Source organism: Saccopteryx bilineata, chromosome 9, assembly GCF_036850765.1.
Source record: "Saccopteryx bilineata isolate mSacBil1 chromosome 9, mSacBil1_pri_phased_curated, whole genome shotgun sequence".
Lineage (NCBI taxonomy): Eukaryota > Metazoa > Chordata > Mammalia > Chiroptera > Emballonuridae > Saccopteryx > Saccopteryx bilineata.
The window spans coordinates 74,363,085-74,390,869 of NC_089498.1; the positions used below are offsets into that span (position 1 = coordinate 74,363,085).

Sequence of the window (27,785 nt, forward strand, 5' to 3'; positions counted from 1 at the left end):
TGACTTTAATGGCTGGGGCAAAATCCGTAGGTATATGAGAAATACTGTGAATCTGAGCTCCAAAAGGCTTCAGAGGTACATTTCCAGAAAAGAGCTTCGGAAAGAAGAGTAGACTCTGCAAAAGATGAACAAGCCAATGATTACACGCACAGTTCTCCTTGTATCCACAACCATCTCAGCTGATGGTCTGACTGGACAACCCCCAGAGAGACTACCGAGTCCATGGGGAACCACCCAGGAAAGTCAGCATCCAACTTTCACATCCCTCCCTGACAATTACAATGAAGATACTTTCCCTCAGCACCTTGTGACGATGTTCAACTCCTAGTGCTTCCCAAGATCCACCTCAGGAGAAGTCGATTTGTCCACAAGAGGCGTAGTTTCCAAAGCTGTCTACTGTGAACCTCTGAGAAATGTGTATTGAATTAAGCTTTAGGGTACCAAAGGAGAAGTTCTCAAACAGCTGAAAAGGAAGAATAAAAACCCAGAATGAATATCTAAAGAAAATTACAGGTGGAAATATTAAACTTCAATTTCTCAACAAACCTCTCATGCTTTTTCTTTTCAGTATTTATTCTCAAAAGTGAACTGGAGGCCCTGGCTGGTTGGCTCAGTGGTAGAGCGTCGGCCTGGCGTGCAGAAGTCCCGGGTTTGATTCCCGGCCAGGGCACACAGGAGAAGCGCCCATCTGCTTCTCCACCACTCTCCCTCTCCTTCCTCTCTGTCTCTCTCTTCCCCTCCCGCAGCCAAGGCTCCATTGGAGCAAAGATGGCCAGGGCGCTGGGGATGGCTCCTTGGCCTCTGCCTCAGGCGCTGGAGTGGCTCTGGTCGCAACAGAGCAACGCCCCGGAGGGGCGGAGCGTCGCCCCCTGGTGGGCAGAGCGTGCTGGGTGGATCCCGGTCGGGCGCATGCGGGAGTCTGTCTGACTGTCTCTCCCCATTTCCAGCTTCAGAAAAATACAAAAAAATAAAATAAAAAATAAAAATAAAGAACAAGTAAATTTAAATAAAAAAAAAAGTGAACTTGGGGGGGGCAAGAGTGAGAAAGAACAGCAGCTCTTCTCTCTGACTAATCTGAAAGCCTCCTCCGACAAAATGTGCTAGAGAAAGAGGTCTGAAAAGTTAATTCCAAAATATCTATTGAGCAGATATGACCAAGAACTTGTAACAAAACATACCCTAATTCATAGGGCCTAACAGAGTTGCTACTATGACTTTCAGTCATGTAGGAGCCTAGTTTTGTTACAGCCAGGATAAAATTTGGTATAATACATTCCCCTATCTAGGCAACAACATTTATTAGAAGCACTGACTAAAATAAATACAAGATAAGATTCCTGACAAATTATTCTGACAACCCAGTAAAGAATACAGAACAGTTACACATAAAAAACAGCCAGAGCAACACTTCTATTAAATAATATATAACAAGTATAGCCTGACCTGTGGTGGCGCAGTGGATAAGGCGTCGACCTAGAAATGCAGAGGTCGCCAGTTCGAAACCCTGGGCTTGCCTGGTCAAGGCACATATGGGAGTTGATGCTTCCAGCTCCTCCCCACCTTCTCTCTCTGTCTCTCTCTCCTCTCTCTATCCCTGTCTGTCTCTCTCTCTCCCTTTCTCTCTCCTCTCCAAAATGAATAAATAAAATTAAAAAAAAATTTTTTTAATTGTTCTTTAAAAATAATAATAATAATAATAATATAACAAGTATAAATGATAATAGTTATCAAAAACCTTTCGGAAGACTTGGATTCAGGCTGGCATCCTAGAGTAGATGCTCTTCAGTACAATTCTTCACTTTAAAAACTTTCAGTGTGTCAGAGGAAGGATGAGCTGAACTCTGAGAGAGACCTGCTCTTGTGATGAACACACTTATAAGGCAGAATCCAAAATGACATCAGAATTCATCCCAGGAAAACTAAGCCATACTGCTCAGGATAAAGAGTGTCAAAGAAGAAAAGGCTTACCTTCTTCTATTAGGATGCAATTGTTGCTCTTTCTCAAAATGTCAGTAAGATCCCAATAAAGCTTTTTTTTTTCAATAAAGCTTTTCAATACACACACCCAACAATGTTTGAGTAGAACCTAAGGATAGGACCTTTGCACATCTCAAAGTGACTGTCTCTTCTCTTAGTTTTATACAACCTCTACAGCCATGAACATCAGCCACTGTCACCTTTCCTCTTCCTGCAACTAATGACCTGGCAAAATGCCTAGGGTTCATTATAAGCTAACTTATAAAACCCCATAAATATCGATTCTCCAATATGACATCAACTTGACCCCAAAAATCTATTTAAAGTTCGTGTGCTGCACTGTCTTGTCTTTCAGAAAGGTGATCAGCTCTTGCCTGCATTAATTTAAACAATTAACTCCTCTTCCTGGCTTTGGTAGCCTGTTCAAACTACATCCACCATTTTGTATAAAGAAATACAGCCCGATAAGGTTATCTGCTAATCCCTTTGCTGAATGTTAATTTGAAGTGAAAGCATGTCAGTGAGACTGACAGATTTACAATTTTGCAAACCAACCTTATAGGTACAAAGCAGACATGACCAAAGAAGCAATAAAAGATGAGACAAAACTAAACTCAAAGGGAACTTTTAATACTTTCAACAAATTACTTTTTAAAGATTAGCAGCCTGTTTCCAAGTGATGGAAACACCACAGTGAGAGCTGGAAAGTGACCTCTCTCTGACTTCCCTCTCCAAGCACAGTCTGAGACAGCTAAGAGGAGAAGGGAGGGCAGAGTGCAGGCAGAAACGGGCACGATGGGCCACACCAAGTGAACAAGGTTAGATGTTCAGAGGGTTTCCTAGAAAGAAGCAGTGAGAAAGAATAAGGCTGGAGATATAAGGACAGTAAATCAGATTAAGGGGTCTGAGAGTCAAGTTCAGAAGTCAAACTTCATTCTAGGGGGTGGGAGGACCAATGAAGGCTTCTGAGTAGGTTGGTAGCCTAAGATGAAAACCTTTTTTAGGAAAATGAAGCTGGGGGTGGTGCTGGTTGGGGAAGTGAAAAAGAGAAAAAAAAGAAAAGGAGACTAGAGTGGCAGTTTGGTCCTGAGAGAGAGGTTAAATGTCTCTTGACTAAAGTATTAACTAGTAGTGTGCCTGGAAATATTGGACATGTGAAATACTATGAATGAAACACAGAAAACATTCAGTGACTTTCCAGGTAAGAGAAGAAAGGAAGAAAAAGAGAAAAAAATCACAAATGACACAGTCAACATAAGAAACGTCTGAACCTGTAAGAATTTTTATGAGCCAAACTGACAACAATTGCCAGGAAGCAAAATGTCAACAGATTGAAAAAATGCTCCAGAGAATGGCAGTTTTGTACCTTTTGTTATATATTAGACTTAAAGGGGAAGACATAAGGGGGTTACATGAAATCCACTGATGACTGATTAGGGAGGCGAGAGAAAGCAAAGCAGGGAAATCCCTGCGATTGGTAAAATGGATAGACACATACTCCTCTCACATTGGTGGACACAGGATAGTTAGTAGTTAACAATTAAAAAACTAACAATAGCAGTGAGGGGTTCTGTGGTCTCCTGCTCTGGTGGGAGACTGTGGCCTGCTCTCCCCTACATTACTGCAAAGCCTCCATCCTATCCGGTGTCTCTGCCTTGGCACTTACCACCGCCACCTCTGCTGCCCTCAGCCCAACTGTTACTCCACACCCAGGCTATTCTCAAAGCAGCAACCAGACTGATCCTTTTAATTGAGGTGACAAACATTTTTATAATGAAAAGGAAGACAAAAATAAATTGAAGAAAACAATATCATAAATAAAAGAAACATTTTATAAAAAAAAGAAAAGAAAAGAAAGCTACAGGACAAGGAAATGATACCCACCATGACTCACTTTTAGTTAGAAAGTTTCATTTCAAACCATCCTGTGTGGTTACTTTGGGTCTCTGAGTTTGTGAGGCCCACCACGCAGGCCTCCCCTGAGCTAGCCAGGTTTAGGATGTGGCCCCTTTTTCGTCCACAACATGGTAAATGGGTTATATGAGGGTACCATTAATAGCAACAAAACATTTCTGAAAGGGACCCATTTTATAGAGAAAAACAAGACAAATTTAGATATGTTTACACATACATGGCTGTATGTTTAGGAGTGTGTGCCTGAAGCTCTTCTCCAATGTAGGGTTTTCCTGGTTCGCTGAGAATATACAGTGTGTCTGTAAAGTCATGGTGCACTTTTGACCGGTCACAGGAAAGCAACAAAAGACAATAGAAATGTGAAATCTGCACCAAATAAAAGGAAAACCCTCCCAGTTTTTGTAGGATGATGTGGCAGCATGTGCGCATGCGCAGATAATGATGTAACACCGTGTATACAGCGGAGCAGCCCACGGTCATGCCAGTCGAGATGTGAACGGTACAGAGGAAAGTTCAGTGTGTTCTGTGGCTCGCTAAATTTGAATCCATGACCAAAGTGCAACGTGAATATCGGCGCGTTTATAACGAAGCGCCACCACATAGGAATAACATTACTCGGTGGGATAAGCAGTTGAAGGAAACCGGCAGTTTGGTGGAAAAACCCCATTCTGGTAGTCCATCAGTCAGTGACGAGTCTGTAGAGGCTATACAGGATAGCTACCTAAGGAGCCCTAAAAAATCTGTGCGTGAGCCCACATCGAACTGCACTGAATAGGTATGAAACTGGGAGAGTTTTCCTTTTATTTGATGCAGATTTCACATTTCTATCATCTTTTGTTGATTTCCTGTGACCCGTCAAAAGTTCACCATGACTTTACGGACACACTGTATATTAAAGACATAAAAATCTGCCCTGACCAGGTGGTGATGCAGTGGACAGAGCAAAGATCTGTGATGCTGAGGACCCAGGTTCGAAACCCCAAGTTCACCAGTTTGAACATGAGATCATCGACATGACCCCGTGGTCGCTGACTTGAGACCAAAGGTTTCCGGCTTGAGCAAGGAGTCACTGGCTCTGCTGTAGCCCCCTGGTCAAGGCACATATGAGAAGCAATCAATGAACAACTAAGGTGCCACAACTATGAGTTGATGCTTCTTCTTTCTTTCCCTTCCTGTCTGTCCTTCTCTCACTAAAAAGATAAAGACATGAAGTCTATAGCACAATTAAGTGGAATTATATTATCATAAAAAGCTTCACAGCTAGCTGTCCATGTTTTTGAGTAGCAGTTCTCTATATATTAGGAAAATGAACCCTTTGTGTTATAAATTGCAAATATATTTTCCCCTCAGTATGTCATTTGTCTTTTTATTTTATTTATGGTGTTTTTTACGATGTAAACTTAGAATTTATGAACCCAAATGCATCATAATGTTGGCAGTGAAATGCCACCAGAGACTAGACTGGTAGAGTCAGCTGGACCTCAGTTCAGCAACCTCTGTACTTTTCTGGCTAAGAAAGAATTCAGAACCAAGACTCAAACTATAAGAGAAAGTTTATTCAGAAAGTCACAGAGGTAGAAGAAGTGAACAGTAGGAGAAATGGGCACAGGAAACAAGTTACAGGGGCAAAAGTGCCCTTGGAGCTTAAAGGTGAGGAAAACATACCTGGGGGAAGCGGGTGGAGAAAGGTGTGGGCATGCTCCATAGAGAGAGTCAAATTGCACTGGGTCCTTTTTTTTTTTTTTTTTTTTTAATTTTAGAGAGAGAGGAAGGGAGATAGATAGAAAGAAACATCAATTTATTCTTCCACCCATTTATGCATTCATGGGTTGATTCCTATATGTGCCCTGATCAGGGATTGAACCCGCAACCCTGTCGTATCCGGATGATACTCTAACCAACTCAGCTACCCAACCACTGCTGAGTCCTGGCCCTCAGGGTATTTATCTGGAGGTCTCAGGGGAAAAGCCCAATGGAACACTTATCAGTTTCGATGTATGTCCTTTCAGTGGTTTCTAATTGGTCGGTGCCAGGGCAGGGGATCATCAGTCAATGCTGCTGGTCCTAATGGCAGCTGTGGCGTCGCTTGTCTGCTTTTGCTGCTTTTCTGGGCCTGGAGCTGAAACACTACTGAGGGCTAGATGTACTTGATGCTGGTCAGAACTTCACTGTTCTGGGGATTTAGTGCTAAAGAGCTATTCTCTGGCCCCCTTGTTCATTCCCCCTCTAAGGGGATCTACCTCGCATGACTAGCAACATGCTAGGGAAAAAAAGGGCACGGGGTCTACTCTGCATGACCGGTGTTATGCTCTAGGGGAGGCAAGGTTACCCTGGGGATGAGGTCCTTCTTTCACTCATCCGTAGGCACTTGCAGCTTTCTACCCTGGCGACTTTCGGGCCCGTGGTCCTTGCTCTGCTCATGTCTGTCTAACTACCTACAACAATAACAGGAGATTTTTAAATCAAAGTTACCTAATGCCAATATTGTTACAGATTAAGGGACCAAGGTAAACAATACATACATAATATTACTAACACTAATACAATAAAGATCTTCACAGCCAACATTTACTGAGCAAGCATGTGTGCCAGACTTAGGCTGCAGGCAGCATGTGTGCTGTACCTCAGAACCTCAAGAAGTAGATATTATTAACTCCCATTTTATAGCTCAACGGGAAGTTTAAAAGGTTTAAGTAACTGCCCAAGGGTATATAAGCAAGTAAATGGTGGAAACTTGAGATTCATAATGTAAAAAAGAAAAAAAGAAAAGCTGAGATTCAAACCCAGGCAGCCTAACTCTAACCCCTGCACTCTCCAGCCTCTTTCTACAGGTGATGTCCCCTAAAGCAGTGGTCCCCAACCTTTTTTGGGCCACGGACCGGTTTAATGTCAGAAAATATTTTCACGGACCAGTCTTTAGGGTGGGAAGGATAAATGTATCACGTGACCGAGACAATTGTCAAGAGTGAGTCTTAGACGGATGTAACAGAGGGAATCTGGTCATTTTTAAAAAATAAAACATCGTTCAGACTTAAATATAAATAAAACTGAAATAATGTAAGTTATTTATTCTTTCTCTGAGGACCAGTACCAAATGGCCCATGGACCGGTACTGGTCCGCGGCCCGGGGGTTGGGGACCACTGCCCTAAAGCATGGCCTGTTTAAGTCACAGTGAGGAAGGAAGCCTGACCCACACCCACACATATCCTAAAAACTGAAACAAACTCATCCTTTCACTCCTCATTCCTACTTTCACTGTCAGCTGGACCTATTATAACAGTTAACTGGCTCTAGTTCAACTGGAAGAAATCTAATTGAATTCTGGTTGAAAATAAACACAAATCAACTAAATGGCTCCATTTAATTAAGGAACCTGAATGAGAAATGAGAAAAAAGTTTAAACTACAAGAAAAAGAAAGTTGGTTGCTCTTTCCAGCCTAAAGTAGTCATGAACAGCAAAGTGGTCTATTGTTTTGAAAATAAAAGCCCTAACAGAAAAAATTTAAATTAAAAAAAGAATCACGTCAAGGTTTTTAAATCAAGTTGAGTCTTTTCTCAGCTCTGCTGTTTTATAACAATTCCCTTGGGGATTTTGAAACCTAAACCATTTTCTTTCTGAAAACATTTCTCTCTGACACACACTCATAGAGCCCTGTTGTGTTGGAAATCAGCATTTTTAAAAGCCTGCTGTAAAGAAACAACAATGAACAGCTACACAAAGCTACAAATATTTGATAAGAAAGTGAAGATAGAATTTAAGACTACCAGTATTTGTGATATCTCTTGTAAATAATGTTAAAAAAGAAATAAGAGGCCCAAAATGGAGTCATCAGCTCCCACAACAGTAAAGTAATACTCGATTGCAGTTTCAGCCTCTCCCAGGAATGTGAATGTTAAGCAGTGAATTTGAAATTCCTTGATTAGCACTAGGAGATAACCTACAAGATAAGACTCCTACCATCCCCTTTGGGCCCCCAAAGATGTCTTGGCCTGAAACAATCTTTTCTTTGCTAATAACTTCTTCATTTCCTCTCCCGTCCTCCTCCTGCCTATAAACCCTTCTGTGTTGCGGTTTCTCGGAGCCCCGCTCTACTTGTTATATGGAAGGCTGCCCAGTTCATGATGGCTCAGTAAAGCCAATTAGATCTTTAGATTTACTCAACTTTTTGTTCTTTAACTGTAATAAATACTGATTTAAACAATTTAAGAAAATTTAAAACCTAAGGAAGTTTGATAATTTAAAAGCATTATGTACACAGCTGCTATCCTTTATTAAAGGCTCTAGCACCTTTAGAAAATTAAACAAGAGAGAAATGTGGACCATCAAAATAAAAGGTTTCTGGTCAAAACCAAGGCTTCTCTGATGGAAAATTGCAAGGGAAAATCCAACCATCCCGCTGTCCCTTGCTCACATGATCTGTAAAGGCCCCCATTTTTAGTTTACACATGTTTATTTCCTAGGCAGAACACAGAGGGAAGTATTGATATCTAGTAATGTAGTGGTATACACTGAAGGGAAACAAACAGCTAGATTTAAAGGACAACTGTGGTCATTTTTTCCTTGTATTTATTTCAGACCATCCACTCCTTCCTCCTGGGCCCTGTGACAATTATCAACAACAAGAAACAACTCCACATGTGACTAGGCTGCAAAAATGAGACTGAAAATCTCAGACAGGGGTAGAGTGAAGGGTAGAGAAGAACCTTCTCGTATCTGTGACCTCAACCCACAAAACTGAATGAATGGACAATCTTCAACAGCGTAAGGACAAGTCTGTGGGGATTCCTGCCTAATTGGCTTCTCAGAGAAGCTCATTCTCTTTTAACCTTAGACAAAGTAGATGTCATTGTCTCGGAAGGTCTCTCCTTTAAAGAAATCTACTACATGTGCTGGGTAGCGTCAGTGAACTATTTGCAGTCCAATATGACTTCAATATAGGAAATGCAGTTTTGAAGTAAAAAATGACGATTCAAAATATCCGAGTCTGAGCCTGACCAAGCGGTGGCGCAGTGGATAGAGCGTCAGACTGGGATGCCGAGGACCCAGGTTCGAGACCCCAAGGTCGCCAGCTTGAGCGCGGATTCATCTGGTTTGAGCAAAAGCTCACCAGCTTGGACCCAAGGTCGCTGGCTTGAGCAAGGGGTTACTCGGTCTGCTGAAGGCCCGCGGGTCAAGGCACATATGAGTAAGCAATCAATGAACAACTAAGGTATCGCAATGTGCTACGAAAAACTGATGATTGATGCTTCTCATCTCTCCGTTCCTGTATGTCTGTCCCTGTCTATCCCTCTCTCTGACTCTCTGTCTCTGTAAAAAAAAAAAAAAAGAAAATCTGAGAAATTTCTCATTGTTCTTGGTGTACCTGAGTTAAACTAACCCTTAGAACATAAATCTGGTACAACTGAAAATAAGTACTGGTGTTCAATTAATGCAAGTATTAGGGCCTATTTCTCCCCCAGAAATAATGTTTTCTATTGTTTACATGCATGGCAATTAGACTTTTGCGGCCCAAAGTAAACAGGAATAGCAAATGCATGCTACTTTGAAGTTTTTCCAGTGTTTTTCTCCCATAATCTGTTTGATCAACTCCTGTTTCTCACAATTACCCCCACGCCTACTTACAGATAAAAGTAACAGTAATAACACTATTTTTTACTTAATAACAACACTGGGGAACAATTTTCTTTTCATTTTCTGTTGCTTGAGATTTTAGAACTGTTTCTATATATTTCAGCATTGCTGATTCCAAATCTGAAACCTGTTTTTTGGTGCATGCTCTAGTTTTTATGCAATTTTGATTTCTTTTTGTTACAGTTAATGGCATGCATTGGTTTTTAAATTGGAATTAAAGGGCAACGACTCTTGGATTGAACATAACCGCAAGGCAATTAATGTTTTACAAACATCACTTTTACATAATTGTAGTTGTTTTTAAATGTGAAAAATTATTATCTGATAAAAACACCCTCTTATTTTGTTTTAAGATTGAATAATGGCTTCTGCAAGTAGGCATAAATGTAAGAATAGTCCTGATACCTTCTGTTATATATGTGGCTGTTACACACTTCAACGTCAAAGGCGCAATATTTCATCATTTGTGACACATGTATATATTGCCTATTTTCAGCGGTTCTGATTGGTTATTCAACTTATCTGCGAGAAGATTATAATGACATAAAAATTGTCCTCAACTTTCTGAAGTATGAGGAGCATAACTGGATCATTTGTGTGGATCTTAAAATAGTAAATTTCCTGCTAGGACAACAGAGAGGTTTCACGAAGTATCCTTGCTTTCTGTGTTTGTGGGACAGCCGAGCTCGGGAGAAACACTGGACACAGAAGGAGTGGCTGAAATGTGAAGCTCTGGAAGTAGGGATGCAAAATATTGTGAATGAACCTGTAGTTAATCAAGACAGGATCATTTTCCCCCCACTTCACATCAAACTTGGCCTAATGAAGCAGTTTGTTCAGGCTTTGAATAGAGAAAGTGAATGCTTTCAACATATTATTTCTGCTTTTCCTGCCTGTCTTTCGAGAAGATAAAAGCAGGTATTTGATGGACCTCAAATTCGAACCCTCATACGTGATGAAGAATTTGCCAGGAAGATGAATAAGGAGGAGAAAGCAGCATGGCAGTCTTTTGTGGCAGCTACAAAGAACTTCCTTGGCAATAAAAAAGCAGAAAACTATGAACTTCTGGTTCAAAGGATGCTGTTGGCTTTCTGTGACATTGGATGTAACACGAGCGTTAAGATTCACTTCCTGAACAGTCACCTTAATAAGTTTCCCGAAAATCTTGGAGCTGTTAGTGATGAGCAGACTACTGCTGGAACATCAAACGAGATTGTCCTCAACAAGTACTCAAACACAAGAGCTACAAACGCAAATTTTTGCCTGAATAAAATTTAAATAAGTTTTGCGCAAATTTTATGATTAAAATAAGTGTTTTAATATGTTCTATTTTGAAATTGTAGACAAATTCTGATGCAATCATATCTTTTAGTGTATTAGTGTATTTACTGCATTATATAAATTATTATATTTCCACAAAGATGATGCCCAGACATTCTACTTCATTATGTTAAACTAAATGTTGAAAATTTTATAATAAGATGAAAACCTAAAATCTTGAATTGAAAATAATTGTAGCTTACAGAGAAAAACTAATGTCAGATCTGAGATCAGCATACTTGGATTAGGTAAGAACAAGTGTTTTTGTGGATGCAACAAAAATTTTGTTCCCCAGTGTAATAATGCTCACCCACCAGTGCCCTACCACGGATGGTGTGAGGACAAATGGAAGATAGTCTGACAAGCAATTTGAGCTCTTTGGGAAGGCACTCCCAGCACAAGCCCACTGTGGTTAAATGATACCTTTCATCTAAGGATCTAAAAGTACCTAAGAAAGCCCAGCTCATTAACCCTTCAAAAATTTGCTGTGATGTAAAACCAGAGCTGAGCATTATTATCCCAATTTAAAAGATAAGAAACAAAGACAGGCCAGGACCACAAACACTAAAATAGAAATTTAAGGCGTTCTGGGACCAAGCCCAGAAGACAGGCCAGGAGAAGGCCATGTCAAGGCACAGTGTCTGTACCTTACAACTCAAATACGAATCTGTACCATAGAAGGTCAACTGGGGAAGTAGTTCCACCTTTGGTTTACACATATACAATCAGACAGTGAAGAAAGTGCTCACTTAGTTTGGTGGCTAAGGATGAGAAACAAATGATGTGAAAAGCTATCATCACAGTTCTTGAAAAATCCTAACTGAAAAACAAGAAGCAACAGGTCGATGTTTCTCTGTCTGTCTGTCTGTTTCTTTCTCTCTTCCTTCTCTCTACAATCAATACCCTGGCCAGGTATCTCAGTTGGTTAGTGTGTTGTACTGATACACCCAAGTTGCAGGTTCAGTTCCTAGTCAGAGCACATACAAGAATCAACCAATAAATGCAAACAACAAACTGATGTTTCTCTTTTTCTCTTTCTCTTCCTCTCTCTCTACAATCAATTTTAAAATAAATAAATAATGGTACATTTCAGAAGTATTCTTCATGAAATTAACTTTAGGTACAGGATTAATAAGGCTTTGGGTATAAACAGAAAAATATATACACTAGACTAAAAATGTAATAGAGTCACTGACCAGGTGGTGGCGCAGTGGATAGAGCATCAGCCTTGGACGCTGAAGACCCAGGTTCAAAACCCTGAGATCACCAGCTTGAAAGTGGGCTCATTCAGCTTGAGCGCAGGCTCACCAGCTTGAGTGTGGGGTCACTGGCTTGAGTGTGGGATCATAGACATGACCCCATGGTCGCTGGCTTAAAGCCTAAATTGCGGGCTTGAGCCCAAGGTTGCTGGCTTGAGTAAGGGATCACTGGCTTGGCTGAAGCCCCCAGGGTCAAGTGACATATGAGAAAGCAATCAACGAACAACTAAGGAGCTGCAACTATGAACTGACACTTCTCATCTCTCTCCCTTCTTGTCTGTCTCTCTCACTCACTCGTGCTCTCTCTCGCTTAAAAGAAAAAAAATGTAATAAAATTGAAAAAATTCACAGCTTTTCAACATCATATTACTAATCTCACTTAGAATTAGGATCATTAATAAATTTTTTCCACAAATAAATTGTTTCAAAGTTTTATTTGTTAAAATTCCCCACCTAAAAAATGATTCTAAATTTCTGCCAAGGTAACACACAATTCAAACTATTAACCCTTTCTTCTGCCTCCATGTGAGAACACTTCTGAAGACAGTAAATGTGGGAGATACAAAGGGACAAGAAGGAAAATGGAGCTCCAACATATCCAAGGGTCAAAAAAACCTTACACCTTTTTTTTTTTTTTTTTTTTTAAGCAAAAGAGAAAGAGAGGGACAGAGAGAGATACAGACAGACAGGAAGGAGGAGATGAGAAGCATCAACTCGTAGTTGTAGTACCTTAGTTGTTCATTGATTACTTTCTCATATGTGCCTTGACCAGGGTGCTCCAGCTGACCCAGTGACCCCTTGCTCAAGGCAGCAACCTGGGGCTCAAGCCAGCGCCCTATGGGCTCAAGCCAGTGACCATGGGGTCATGTCTATGATTCCACACTCAAGCCAGTGATCCCATGCTCAAGGTGGTGAGCCTGAGCTCAAGCCAGCAACCTCGGGGTTTCGAACCTGGGACTTCCGCATCCCAGGTCAACACTCTATCCACTGCACCACCATTTGGTCAAGTCCTTCCATCTACCTTTTTTATTTTTATTTTTAAAGGATTTTTTAAATTTATTTATTTTATTTTTTATTTTATTTATTCATTTTTAGAGAGGAGAGAGAGAGGGGGAGAGAGAGACACAGAGAGAGAGAGAGGAGGGGGAGGAGCTGGAAGCATCAACTCCCATATGTGCCTTGACCAGGCAAGCCCAGGGTTTTGAACCGGCAACCTCAGCATTTCCAGGTCGACGCTTTATCTACTGCGCCTCCACAGGTGAGGCCTAATTTATTTTTTTACAGAGACAGAGAGAGAGTCAGAGAGAGAGATAGCCAGGAACAGACAGACAGGAATAAAGAGATGAGAAGCATCAGTCATTAGTTTCTTATTTGCGCATTGTGACACCTTAGTTGTTCATTGATTGCTTTTTCATATGTGCCTTGACTGCGGGCCTTCAGCAGACCGAGTAACCCCTTGTTCAAGCCAGCAACCTTGAGTCCAAGCTGGTGAGTTTTTCTCAAACCAAATGAGCCTGCGCTTAAGCTGGCGATCTCGAGGTCTCGAACCTGGGTCCTTCCGCATCCCAGTCCAACGCTCTATCCACTGCGCCACCGCCTGGTCAGGCTCCTTCCATCTACTTTTAAAATATTCATCAAGGCACAATCCTGTTAATTCTTTCTAAATATCATCACAAAAGAATACACTTCAGTCCATTCACACTAAGGTAAGCAATATTCCTCTACATACACACAAAACATATACACAGCTTCACCTGAAAACCAAAGACAGGAATTTCTTTTCTATTGGAGAGAGAGGCGAAAATGGTTTTTAGGGCAAACGAGATTTTAAAGCATTCTTATCAATGATTACATAGCCCCTACCCCGATTTCTCCAGTTTTAAATAGGGACAATGATTTACAAGGATGTTCTGTAGTTACAATGAGATAAATTATAAGATGGAATTTTGAGTTATAATTATTACTGTCACTCATTGACTATACCCGTGAATGCATCATTACAGGAACCAAAAGGCAGAGGTTCCTTAAAAGAAAAAAGGTTTAGTAGGAACTGACAGCTTACAGTCTCTGCAATCATAATCTGGTTTCCCAGGGCTGTAATATTTTTGAAGAATGAAATAGAAACATGTACTTCAGGGTAAATAAAAACTAGAACAGGAACATCTACTTCAGAACATATGAAGATTGGAATAAAAACATCTACTTCAGAATAAAAACCAATGTGGTTGGCAGGTACTTACTATCCCAGAATCACCTCCAAACACAGCACCAACTTTGCCCAAGATGCCACTTTTAACCTGATACCTCAAATTGCAGTAATCAGTGGTGACAGAACAAATAATAATAGCTAATTATAGCCGATAAAAAAGAGGATACACTGTACTTCCAGAGGGCCTGGGACATCTCAGATCCAAGGAGAAAAGTCAGCCCAGTCTGCAGGAGTAGTTAACGTCATCAGCTGCCTCCACAAGGAAAACAAGCAAGAGGGCTGTAAATTGGTGAAAGAGCTGTGATTTTTCAATCCATCACCATGTCACTCCTGCTTTGCACATCTCCATTCAAAGAGTACCAAAAAGCTTGCCACCACCAGAGCACACATGCCATCTCCCGCTGCCTGAAATGGCATATGAGGTTATTAGGCTTCCTGCATGGACTGGGAATCTGAATGTGAACTTCCCTCACTCATTCTGCTGTCCCAAACCACCTGTCTGTCTTGGCTGCAGTGAGCATGAGGAGAGTTAACCTAAGCCTAACCTCAGGAGGAGCCAAGCAGAAGCCAGACAAACAGAGCCAGGGAATGAAGGCTTAGAAACTTCCTTCAGTAATCAGGGTTGCATTTTTAGATGTTTGGCCTGAGCCACACTGCTGATGCAAGGATTATCAAGTTTAAGACTCTGCTGGTAAAGCCAAATGACCTATTAGAGAGTGAATTAAAACCGCTATATACAAAACAAGATGCCAGGCAGTTCTACTGGCACCTCAATACTCAAAATACCAAAGACTTCCCTCCCCACAGAGCCTTTCAATTTTAAAACATATAAAAAAACTATGGGGTGGGGGTCAGAGGAAGGAGGAGAGAAGGGCTGTGCTGACACAGCTGAGGAACTAGACCTAATCTCAGTGCACACCAGCACACTCTGCCTGCTTCCACACAGCCCACAGAATTAGCATCAGAGATGCACTGCTGGGAGTTCAGTTTGCAGCAAAATTTCTTCCAGAGAAAGCTTTGTCTTAGGGCAGAAATATTACTGCTTTACCAGGACAAAACTGCCCTGGGTTGCTGCCAGCTAGCAAAGACTCTTCAATGCCTAAGCCTGCGACCACCAGTGCCCCTTTGGAGCTAATCCAGGTAATGTTTCTGCAGATCAATTCTTTCCCTCAGAAGAACGCCTGTTAATGTTCATTCAAGTATGTTACCAATCCTATTTTTGGTTTGCTAATCTTCCTTCAGGTATTATTCATAATTGTTCCTCAAACAAATGCAACAGAAGATAAGTATTTGATTTGTGCATTATATATTAGAAAGAAAGTACAAGTCAGCAGAATGGAATCCCAGGAGGAGAGCACTGGGGACAGAGGCAGAGATGATTTCTTCTTGGCCTAGGGGTCTCTAGGCAAGCAGCTTTGGGAATACTGAGTATAAAGGGGCTGACTATTGTGCCAAGCAACAAATTCAGAAAAAGAACAAAGTGAGAGAGGAGAAAACAAGGTCATCAGGCTCAGTCTATCTCTACCCCAACTTCTAGAGCAGCATCTACATTAAAGAGCAAATCAGATACCCTACAGCAATGTCAGGCAACAGCAAGAATATATACACATACAAGCAGCAGCTGTCCAAATAATGCCTGGTATATAATGGTTCCCAGGAAGATGGGAGAGGCTGCCACATGTTATCTTGGATTTTCAACTAAGTCATCCTATTAAACAAGATATGAAATACTTTATCCTCTGTCAGGACCATAGGGAATCTGCCTTCAGTAGCACCACTGGAGCATTATATATTATAACACACACTTACTTGTCTTTAATTTAGTTCGGATGACCTCCTTCCCCTCAGCCTAGTGTGAGTGAAAGTCAAATAAGTAAAAGACCTTGGAAGAGAGGTGGGGTTATCCCCACACACACCTCCAGAGCTACAAGACCTCTACAATTTAAGAAACTGGCATCTTTGTTTTAACTACAACTGAGAGAGTAAACTTTGAATTCCAGTTGTGGCCCTGGTCAATTGGCTCAGTGGTAGAGTGTCGACTTGGCATGTTGAAGTCCTAGGTTCAATTCCTGGTCAAGGCACACAGGAGAGGCGACCACTGGCTTCTCCACCCCTCCCCCTCCCCCTTCTCTATCTTTCTTCTCCTCCCACAGCCATGGCTCAATTGATTCAAGCACATCAGCCCAAGGCACTGAGAATAGCTCCATGAAGCCTCCACTTCAGGCACTAAAAAAATAGCTTGGTTGAGAGCATTGGTCCCAGATGGTGGATCCCAGTCGGGGTACATGCAGTAGTCTGTCTCTGTATTTCCCCTACTCTCACTTAAAAAAAAAAAAGAACTCTAGTTGTAGTTGATTTATATCCTATTTTTTAACTTTTTCTTCACAATAATAATGTTGACATTTGAGCATTGGTTCTAACATTGTTTCATAATTGGGATATGGAAAAGAGGATATCTCTCTTAAGAAGTCATCACAGTTCTGTGGCAGAATAGGTTCCTCTCTCATTTCTCTTATCTCTTTCTACCAATTGTCCTCCAACATCTGGAACAACACAATCTAACATGATTTATTTCATCTGGTCTTTAAACAACAAGTTGCTTCAAAGATGACAGTGTCCTGTCACCATCTCTGGGTATAGATTTATATTCTGTTTCTGGTTTGTTTATACAATAGCTAAAAACACACAATGGAATATTATTTAGCCTATAAAAGGAATGAAATCCTGGCACATGCTACATGCTATAACATAGATGAACCTTGCAAACACTGAACTGAAATAAGTCAAACACAAAAGGATAAATATTGTATATATTGTATGATTCCACTTACATAAGGTACCTAGAGTAGTCAAATTCATAGAGACAGAAAGTAGAATGATGGTTGCCAAGGCTGAGCAGAGGGGAGAAAAAAAGGATTAAAAAAAAATTTTGTTGATTGCCTAACCAGGCGGTGGTGCAGTGGATAGAGCATTGGACTGGGACACAGAGGACCCAGGTTCGAAACTCCGAAGTTGCCGGCTTGAGAGTGGGCTCATCTGGTTTGAGCAAAGCTCACCAGCTTGAGCCCAAGGTCGCTGGCTTGAGCAAGGGGTTACTCACTCTGCTGTAGCCCCCGGGTCAAGGCACATATGAGAAAGCAATCAATGAACAACTAAGGTGCCGCAACGAAGAATTGATGCTTCTCATCTCTCTCCCTTCCTTTCTGTCTGTCTCTATCTCTCCCTCTCTGTCCCCACCACCCCAAAATTTTTATTTTAGAGAGAGAGGAAGGGAGAGAGAGAGACAGACTGACAGAAACAGCGATCTGTTTCTGTATGTGCCCTGACTGGGGAGCAAACCAGGAATCTTTGTGTACTTGGGACAGTGCTCCAACCAACTGAGCCATCCGGCTAGGGCAGGAGTTACTGGCAGGGGTCCCCAAACTTTTTACACAGGGGGCCAGTTCACTGTCCCACAGACCGTTGGAGGGCCACCACATACAGTGCTCCTCTCACTGACCACCAATGAAGGAGGTGCCCCTTCCAGAAGTGCAGCAGGGGGCCGGATAAATGGCCTGAGGGGGCTGCATGCGGCCCGGGCCGTAGTTTGGGGACGCCTGGTGGGTATAGAATTTCAATTTGGGATGATGAAGGAGTTCTGGAGATGGCTAGAGATGATAGTTGAACAACAATGTGAATGTACTTAATGCCAGTGAAATGTACATTTAAAAATGGATAAAATGATAAATCTTATGTATATTTTTCAATAAAAACCACCCTAAATGAACCCAAAGTGAACTATAACCCAATTCACTTCATTTGTGAACTACTGGTACACCCAAAATGATATGACTGGAATCTGAAAAATAAATACCTAAAAGAGATTAATATTTCCCACAATAAGAACAGACACCTGTTTGAAGAGTTCATAGGAATGGTATAAAAGGGACCAAACACAACTGAGTATTTATTCTCCCCCTCCCAAATACACCAAGAATCTAGCTTGGTGTTTCATATTTACTAAGTATTCAATAAAATATTTATTTTTCATCCTAATAAGAACCAGAAATAGTTTTAGAAAAATAATTTTAATCTCTTAACTTTTTCTACTCTCATTGTCTTTGCCAAACCATGGCCTATTTCTTGTCCCTGTGCAGCTTAGATCCTTCAAACCCACCCTTAGCTGCCTGAGCAAATACAACATTTGGAAGTATTCCAGGACCACTGCAAAAATGAACAACCAATAAACATAAATTCATAAAAAACCGAAGGGCCTGACCAGTGACCAGTGGTGGCTCAGTGGATAAAGTATCCACCTATAACCCCAGGCTCACAGCTTGAACCTGGTATTGTCCTCACAATCCCAAAGGTCGCCAGCTTAAGCCCAAAGGTCACTGGTGTGAACAGCCCAAGGTCACTTGCTTGAGCAAGGGGACACTGGCTCAGCTTGAGGTCAAGGTCTGATCCCCTGTCAAGGCATGTTGGAGAAGCAATCAATGTACAACCAAAGTAAAAGCACTATGAGCTAATGCTTCTCACTCTTTCTCCTCCCTCTCTCTCCCTTCCTGTCTCTCTCCTTCCATCCCTCTCTTAAAAATAAAAAAAGAGTGAAGGGAGAAAAAAACCTAATGTATGAACAGACAGTAACAGACCAGGAAAGATGCATGCATCTTTTAGAACAGATATTGACTGTGTCAAAAATCAGCCAACTGGTCACTTTCCAGTTTCATTTTAACAATGGTTTCAGCTCATTGATGGTCATATCTTTGGTTGCCCTCAATAGTATTTTAAGACTTCACTTTCAGCCTGACCAAGTGGTGGTGCAGTAGTTAAGAGCATCGGACAGGGACAGAGGACCCACGTTCGAAACCCCAAGGTTACCAACTTGAGCGCAGGCTCATCCAGCTTGTTGCTGGCTTGAGCATGGGATCATAGACACCTCCCCATGGTCACTGGCTTGAGCCCAAAGGTCACTGGCTTGAAGACCAAGGTCGCTGGCTTAAGCAAGGAATCACTTGTTCTTCTGTAGGCCACCCCCCCCCTCAAGGCACATTTGAGAAACAATCAACGAACAACTTAGGTGCTGCAATGAAGAATTGATGCTTATCATCTCTCTCCCTTCCTGTCTGTCCATATCGGTCCCTCTCTCTGTCTTTCTATCTCCATCACAAAAGTAAAGATTAAAAAAATAAAATAAAAGACTTTTCAGGTAAAGCGACTCATAAACAAACTCTGAGGAAAAGTCAAGTGAACTACTGCTTGAATGTGAATCTTCCTCCCCCCCCATTCAACCTAATAGCCTAAAATACAAACATATAAAACCAAACTGAGGCATTGCAAACTGTACTTTTTAAAATATATCTGATGTGCTAAGCAGTCTGCCAGAAATCTTTCAGATCTTTTAACATATAGTATGTTGTTTCTATTACTAGCAAAATATGAAAAGCCCCTTATAGTTTCCTAATAATAATTTTCATGAGTTTTGTTTTTTAACTATCAAGAATGAAGATGGATTATCACTCATACAGAAAGTAACAGCAGCCATTTTTTGGCAAGATGTCTTGTTACAAGTTCCTTCCTAAACTTCACTTTTTTTCTGATATCTATGCTAATTATGAAATTAGCATAATTTTCTTACAAGTTCAGTATTCTTTATTTTTCATTGAATATTTTTATTAATACATTCTATAAGGCATAAACAAAACCAAAGAAGAAAGCATTGTTCATTGTTCAAGTTAATTAGTCCATACCACAGAGAAACACAAATTAGTTTTAAATATACTTTAAAATAAAAGAAAGTAAAAACTTAAATTCAAGCTCTTTATTATCTATATCAGCTAAATTTGCTATATAGCGCAATAAAGTTACAATCAAATTTAATTGAAAAATCAACTTTACTTATTAATGTAGGATTGTGAATATGAGTTATAGGTATATTTAATTTGGAGATTTTTTCTTGTATTTAGTAAACTCTTTTAAAAAAATTTCAAAAAGAAATATTTGCTAGAAAAATTCAAGTAAATAGAAATTTAATTAAAGATTGTTAAATATTTATAACATAATTAGTAAATGAAGATATATTAAATATAAGCATCAGGCTCTGGCCGGTTGGCTCAGTGGTAGAACATTGCGCACTGTGTGGAAGTCCCGGGTTCAATTCCCAGCCAGGGCACACAGGAGAAGTGCCCATCTACTTCTCCACCCTACCCCTCGTCTTTTCTATCTCTCTCTTCCCCTCCTGCAGTCAAGTCTCCATTGGAGCAAAGTTGGCCTGGGCACTGAGGATGGCTCCATGGCCTCCACCTCAAGCGCTAGAATGTCTCTGGTTGCAATGGAGTAACACCCCAGATGGACAGAGCATCACCCCCTAGTGGGATTGCTGGGTGGATCCCGGTTGGGTGCATGTGGGAGTCTGTCTCTCTGCCTTCCCGCTTCTCATTTCAGGAAGAAAAAAAATAAATTAATTAAAGAAAAAAAATATATGCACATCATATCTAGTCATGAAGCAGGAAGTTGTATTGAGTGAAATAAAATAAAATTAAACTAAACTCTGACCTTTAAGGCAGGGGCCAGGAAATGTTTTCCATAAGGGCCAGGTGGCCATATTCTCTTTGTCACAACTACTCCAGCACTTGTACACAAAAGCAGTCAGACAGTGTGTAAACAAATGAGGATAGCTGTCTTCCAATAATACTTTATCTATGGATCCTGACACTTGAATTTCATTTTTTTACACGTCATGAAATATTTCTCACCTTTTAATTTTTTTCAACCTTTAAAAATACAAAACCATTCATTGTTTGAGGGCCATACACAAAACAGGTAGCATGCCATATTTGGCCCGCAGACCAGTTTGCCAGGCTATGCTCTAACTTTACACTCTCGAGTATGGGGCAAAAAATATCCTCTTTGACAAACAGAAAATCTTTTTCTTCTCCTCTTCCAAAATCTGATTTCTATGAAAAAGTTTTAGTCATCCAAAAAATGTCCTCAGTGCTTGCCCACATAAGACACACATTGCTAAGCTGAGGGCAACAGGTCTCGGCAAAATCAAAGTAAAGAGAAGAGGCAAAGAGTTGAGAGGTGGAAGACCACCAGTAACTGGAATGGGCCTTACCACTGGGGGTGGAAGGTCTCTATTGAACTTTAAAGAGTGAGAAGCATTTGGAAAGAACAAGATTGCAATAAAAGAAAAAACACAGAGACCAAAACAAAACCTTAGGGAGTGACCACATAAGGCAGTGAATTTTTAAAAAGTAGATCAGAGGCAGGAAAAAATCCAGGAGAGATATCACTGAAGCCAAGAAAAGAAAGGATTTGAAGGAAAAAATGGTTTACCATATTTCTTCATGTATAAGATGCTCCTATGTATGAGGCATCTTAATTTTGGGGCCCAAAACTTGAAAAAAAAAGGTATTACATAAAGTTATTGAACTCAAGTTTTATTCATCATAAAATTCATACAACTCCTCATCACTATCAGTACTCCCATCCATTAGCTTGTCTTCATCTGTGTCTGATGACAAATCACTGTCTTCATATACTGTCTTGTCCTCAGTTTCATCTATAGCATTTGAAATGCCATACTTCTTAAATGACTTGAAAATGATCTCTATCTTGATATTATCCCAGGATCTTTTTTTTTTTAATTGGTTAGTTTTTCTATTCTTTTTTTTAAATTTTTTTATTTATTTATTCATTTTAGAGAGGAGAGAGAGAGGGAGAGAGAGAGAGACAGGAGAGAGAGACAGGGAGAGAGAAGGGGGGAGGAGCTGGAAGCATCAACTCCCATATGTGCCTTGACCAGGCAAGCCCAGGGTTTTGAACCGGCGACCTCAGCATTTCCAGGTCGACGCTTTATCCACTGCACCACCACAGGTCAGGCTATCCCAGGATCTTTTATCCCAGGTACAAACTTCTCCTATAGTTGGTTTCTTCACTCTTCTTTCTGGTGTCAAATTGTCCCCAGAAGACTTCATCCATTGGTTCCATTCATCTCTCATGGCAGCTTTGAAGGATTTGTTAATGCTGACATCAAGTGGTTGGAGCTAGGATGTCAAGCTTCTGGGTATAATGGCAAGTTTTGCTTTTTGCTCTACAGCAACCTTCTTTGTGTTTTTTGTTATGTGTGCCCTGAACTGATCAAGCATCAATAGGGCAGGTTTGCATAAAAGTCCACCTGGTCTCCTTCTCCAAATTTTCCCAAGCCAGATCTTCATCCCATCCTGATCCATTCAACCCTTGTCATGAACATGGACAATCACTCCTTGAGGAATGTCTTCTTTTGACATTGTTTTGCATTTGAAAATCAGCACAGGAGGCAGCTTGGTTCCATCGGCACAACAAGCTAGAACAACTGTATAATGGCTCTTTTCATGTCCACTTGTCTTCACAGTTACAGTTTTCACCCCCTTCTTATCAACAGTTCTGTTACTTGGGACATCAAATTGAAGGGGGATTTCATCCATATTTGCAATCTGTCCCAACTCAAACTGATGTGTCTTCTGACATCGAATGACAAAACAATGAAATTCAAGGACCTTCTGCTCATAGCTTTCAGGCATCCTTTGGGCAAGTCTGGTGCGTGTATGCATGCTTAGTCCATTCCCTTTCATGAACCTGAAGCACCAATTGTGTCCTCCTTTGAAATCAGTAACTTCTTTTTCATCAGCAATTCTTCTTGCCTCATGCTGAACCATCTTTGTGGACACAGGAATTCCAATTGCCCTTTGCTATTCAATCCATATCTTCAATTCCCTCTCTAAATCAGACCATTTTGCTGACTTGCCTCTCGTGGCCTTCTTCTGCCATGGCATTTTCAGTAGGGTTTCTTCTTCTCGTAGCCAGTCTCAGATTGATTTTTCAGTTGGAGGCAGGGGTGGATTTAATTGCAGGTGCACCGGGCACGTGCCCTGGGCCCCAACTTCTGAAGGGCCCCGCAACACCCCAACTTTATACTTTTTTCTAATGACACCAAGTTTTGTTTCATATGTGCAATTTTAACATTAACAGGAGCACGCGCGGTGGCCCGCCAACGGAACGGCGGGGGATCGGCTATCCAAGGCCAACCGAGGCTCCACGTTGCTGCCTTATTGTTCCGCCTGGGCGGGATTCTGACTTAGAGGAGTTCAGTCATAATCCCACAGATGGTAGCTTCACCCCATTGGCTCCTCAGCCAAGCACATACACCAAATGTCGCAAACTGGATCACTTTTAACTTGAAGTCAGCACTGTACAAAAATCTTTTCTGAGCCATTTCTGGGTAGAACGTGGCAAAACATAACCTACCGTAATATACCGGTAACAAGTGCGAAACAACGAATGCAAAGATGTGTAAAAAAGCGAGAAATGCAAGTAAAAAATCTACAACCATTGTATAAGACACACCCAGTTTTTAGACCCCATATATATATGTTTTTTATTACAGAGACAGAGAAAGTCAGAGATAGGGACAGACAGGAATGGAGAGAGAGATGAGAAGCATCAATCATCAGTTTTTCATTGCAACACCTTAGTTGTTCATTGATTGCTTTCTCATATGTGCCTCGACCGCGTGGCTATAGCAGACCGAGTAACCCTTGCTCAAGCCAGCGACCTTGGGTCCAAGCTGGTGAGCTTTGTTCAAACCAGATGAGCCTGCGCTCAAGCTGGCGACCTCAGGGTCTCGAACCTGGTAGACCCCATATTTTTTGAAAAAGGGTATATCTTATACATGGGGAAATACAGTAATACTCTCAATGTGGTTACTAAGAAAAAGTAAAAGTAGATCCAAGTACTGAATAAAATAGGGGCTACCAGTGACTTTTTACAGTGCTGTTTCAGTACAATAATAGAGGTAAGAGATAAGTTTCAAGGGATTTGACAGGGAATAGTTTGAAAGGGATGATATAGTAGGAAGAATGGCTTTACAGAGAAATGAATTCTCATTTCTTTAAACAAAACAAAACCAATCTAATGAAAGATGCATCTATCTTAGTAGTATGCTCTCATATGAAACACTCTAATCAGGACATTGTTCCTCATATACATAATTTCTTGCCCTTTTTGTAATCAAATGGCCCAATTATGGTGGGAAGATCAGTAGTTAATAAAACTTGCATCTATCCTAAACACTGGAACAAAACACAACTAAGATTTCAACAAACTTCTCTGGAAAGTGACTGTTTAAACACACACACATCCCAAATGTTTGGTGTCCTATTCACCTCCTAAGTACATGTTTGTCTCTTTAAATTTTTTAAAAATTATTTTTATTTATTTATTCATTTTAGAGAAGAGAAACAGAGAGAGAGAGAGAGAGAGAGAGAGAGAGAGAGAAAGAAAGGGGGGGAGGAGCTGGAAGCATCAACTCCCATATGTGCCTTGACCAGGAAAGCCAAGGGTTTTGAACTGGCAGCCTCAGCATTCCAGGTCAACACTTTATCCACTGAACCACCACAGATCAAGCCTAAATTTTTTTATTTTGACATAGTTTCTAACTTACTATAAGTTACAAGAATAGTAAAAAGAATTCCTGGATAGCTTTTATCCTTTCTTTCTAAAATAATTTACTTTAAGAAAAGCATTCTTCAGTTTAATTTCCTTAGTTTTGTTCTTTGTGATATGCATACTGCCAACAAGTAAATTAGTTAATGTCCATAATTCAGTCAAAAGTTGTAGGAAAGAAAAGTATAATGTAAGATCACTTAACAAAATTCCTGTTTGGAATTCATTTAGCTTCTTTGATCTGCAGATTGATATCTTTCATCAGCTCTGCCCTATTCTCTTTCGACTCTCCTTCAGGGACTCCAACTGATATTTAGATATTCTCAATCTACCCTATATGTTTCATATTCTCTCATTTGTAATTTTTATTCCCTCTGAGCATGCCACATTCTGAGTAATTTCTTCTGACTCAACTTCCAGTTCACTATTTTCTTCTTCAGCTAAGTCTAATTTGTTACTAAACCCATCTGTTGTGCTTCTCCATTGAGTTACTGCATTTTATAGTTCTAGCATTTCTATTTGGTTTTTCTTCAAAACTGCCATATCACTTTTCTTTTGTGATAGTTCCCAATTACCTGATAAAAATTTTAAGGTTGGCTTTTATTTATTTTAACTTAATAAGCATAGTTGTTTTTAGCCTCTAAGCCTGATAACTCTCATGTCTTTAGGAGTTTTGGATGTTTCTCTGCTTATAGGGAGTAGTTTCCACATATTATCTTTGATAATGTGCTGGATATTTGGGTGGGGAAGAGTTCCTTGGAGGAATATTTCTAGGCAAAGAATAGTGAAACTTTCTTCCAAAGAGAATTTTTCTTTGCTACTGTCCAGTAACTGCTACTCTCAATCCAGAGATTCCTTTATTCAAGTTCAAGACCTCAAGGTCTATTTTCTACTTTTGGAACCCAAACAGTTAACTTTTGCAATGCCTGAGGATCCTCTTTGTCATATTTTTCCCTCATATGTTTTATCTCCACCTTTGTCAGGGATTTCCTTAAATTTATCTTCCTTAAATGAATATGTATAGTGTAGATATGTAATTTCCATGGGCTCTCTTATTCTCTAATTGATATTTTTCCTAAGATCTTTTTTTTTTTTTTACTTAAACAACATAGATTTATTATGTTAAGTTCCAAATGAATCTCAGTGAGCTAAAATCAAGATGTTGGCCAAACACTGCCTTTATGCGAAAAGTCTATTTTTTTAATTAAATTTAATGCAGTGACATTGATAAATCAGGGTACATATGTTGAGGGAAAACATCTCCAGATTATTTTGACATTTGATTGTGCTGTATACCCCTCCCCCAAAGTCAAATTGTCTTCTGTCACCTTCTATCTGGTTTTCTTTGTGCCCCTTCCTTCCTTCACCCACTCTCTCCTTCCTCACCCCATCCCCCCTTCCCCTCCCCACCCCCATTGCTATCACATTCTTGTTCATGTCTCTGAGTCTCATTTTTATGTCCCATCTATGTATGGATTCATATAGATCTTAGTTTTTTCTGATTTACTTATTTCACTCCATATAATGTTATCAAGGTCCATCCATGTTATTGTAAATGATCCGATGTCATCATTTCTTATGGCTAAGTAGTATTCCATAGTATATATGTACTAAAGCTTTTTAATCCACTCGTCCTCTGACGGACACTTGGGCTGTTTCCAGATCTTCACTATTGTGAACAATGCTGCCACAAACATGGGGGTGCATTTCTCCTTTTGGAGCCATTCTATGGTGTTCTTGGGGTATATTCCTAAAAGTGGGATAGCTGGGTCAAAAGGCAGTTTGATTTTCAGTTTTTTGAGGAATCTCCATACTATTTTCCACAGTGGCTGCACCAGTCTGCATTCCCACCAGCAGTGCAGGACGGTTCCCTTTTCTCCACATCCTCGCCAGCACTTATTCTGTGTTGTTTTGTTGATGAGCGCCATTCTGGCTGGTGTGAGGCAATATCTCATTGTGGTTTTAATTTGCATTTCTCTAATGATTAGTGATGTTGAGCATTTTTTCATATGCCTATTGGCCATCTGTATGTCCTCTTTGGAGAAGTGTCTATTAATTTCTTTTTCCCATGTTTGATTGGATTGTTTGTCTTCCTGGTGTTGAGATTTACAAGTTCCTTATAAATTTTGGTTATTAACCCCTTATCAGACATATTGTCAAATATGTTCTCCCATTGTGTAGTTTGTCTTTTTATTCTGTTCTTATTATCTTTAGCTGTGCAAAAGCTTTTTAGTTTGATATAGTCCCATTTGTTTATGCTGTCTTTTATTTCACTTCCCTGTGGAGATAAATCAGCAAATATATTGCTCCGAGAGATGTCGGAGGGCTTACCTGCCTATGTTTTCTTCTAAGATGCTTAAGGTTTCACGGCCTACATTTAAGTCTTTTATCCATTTTAAGTTTATTTTTGTGAGTGGTGTAAGCTGGTGATCTAGTTTCATTTTTTTGCAGGTAGCTGTCCAATTTTCCCAACACCATTTGTTAAAGAGGCTGTCTTTACTCCATTGTATTTCCTTGCCTCCTTTGTCAAATATCAGTTGTCCATAGAGCTGTGGGTTTATTTCTGGGTTCTCTGTTCTGTTCCATTGATATCTATGCCTGTTCTTATGCCAGTACCAGGCTGTTTTGAGTACAATGGCCTTGTAGTATAACTTGGTATCAGGAAGTGTGATACCTCCCACTTTATTCTTCTTTTTTAAGATTGCTGAGGCTATTCGTGTTCTTTTTTGGTTCCATATAAATTTTTGGAATATGTGATCTATATCTTTGAAGTATGTCATTGGTATTTTAATTGGTATTGCATTGAATTTATAGATTGCTTTGGGTAATATAGACATTTTAATGATGTTTATTCTTCCTAACCATGAACACGGTATATGCTTCCACTTGTTTGTACCTTCCTTGATTTCTTTTATCAATGCTTTGTAATTTTCCAAGTACAAATCTTTAGTCTCCTTGGTTAAGTTACTCCTAGGTACTTTATTTTTTTGGTTGTAATAGTGAAGGGGA

The 27,785-nt window shown here is 40.3% G+C and overlaps 1 protein-coding gene across 2 annotated transcripts in view; it reads right to left on the minus strand.

The window, feature by feature from the left end:
• Positions 1-345: 345 nt before the first annotated feature.
• The window catches only part of ASCC1 (activating signal cointegrator 1 complex subunit 1), a 129,634-nt gene continuing 102,194 nt past the window's right edge, over positions 346-27,785 (minus strand). For both annotated transcript variants that reach the window (XM_066242677.1, XM_066242678.1), the window contains exon 10: positions 346-463. In XM_066242677.1, the coding sequence (XP_066098774.1) occupies positions 347-463 (117 nt within the window). In that variant the 3' untranslated portion in view covers position 346. The remainder of the gene's footprint in view (positions 464-27,785) is intronic.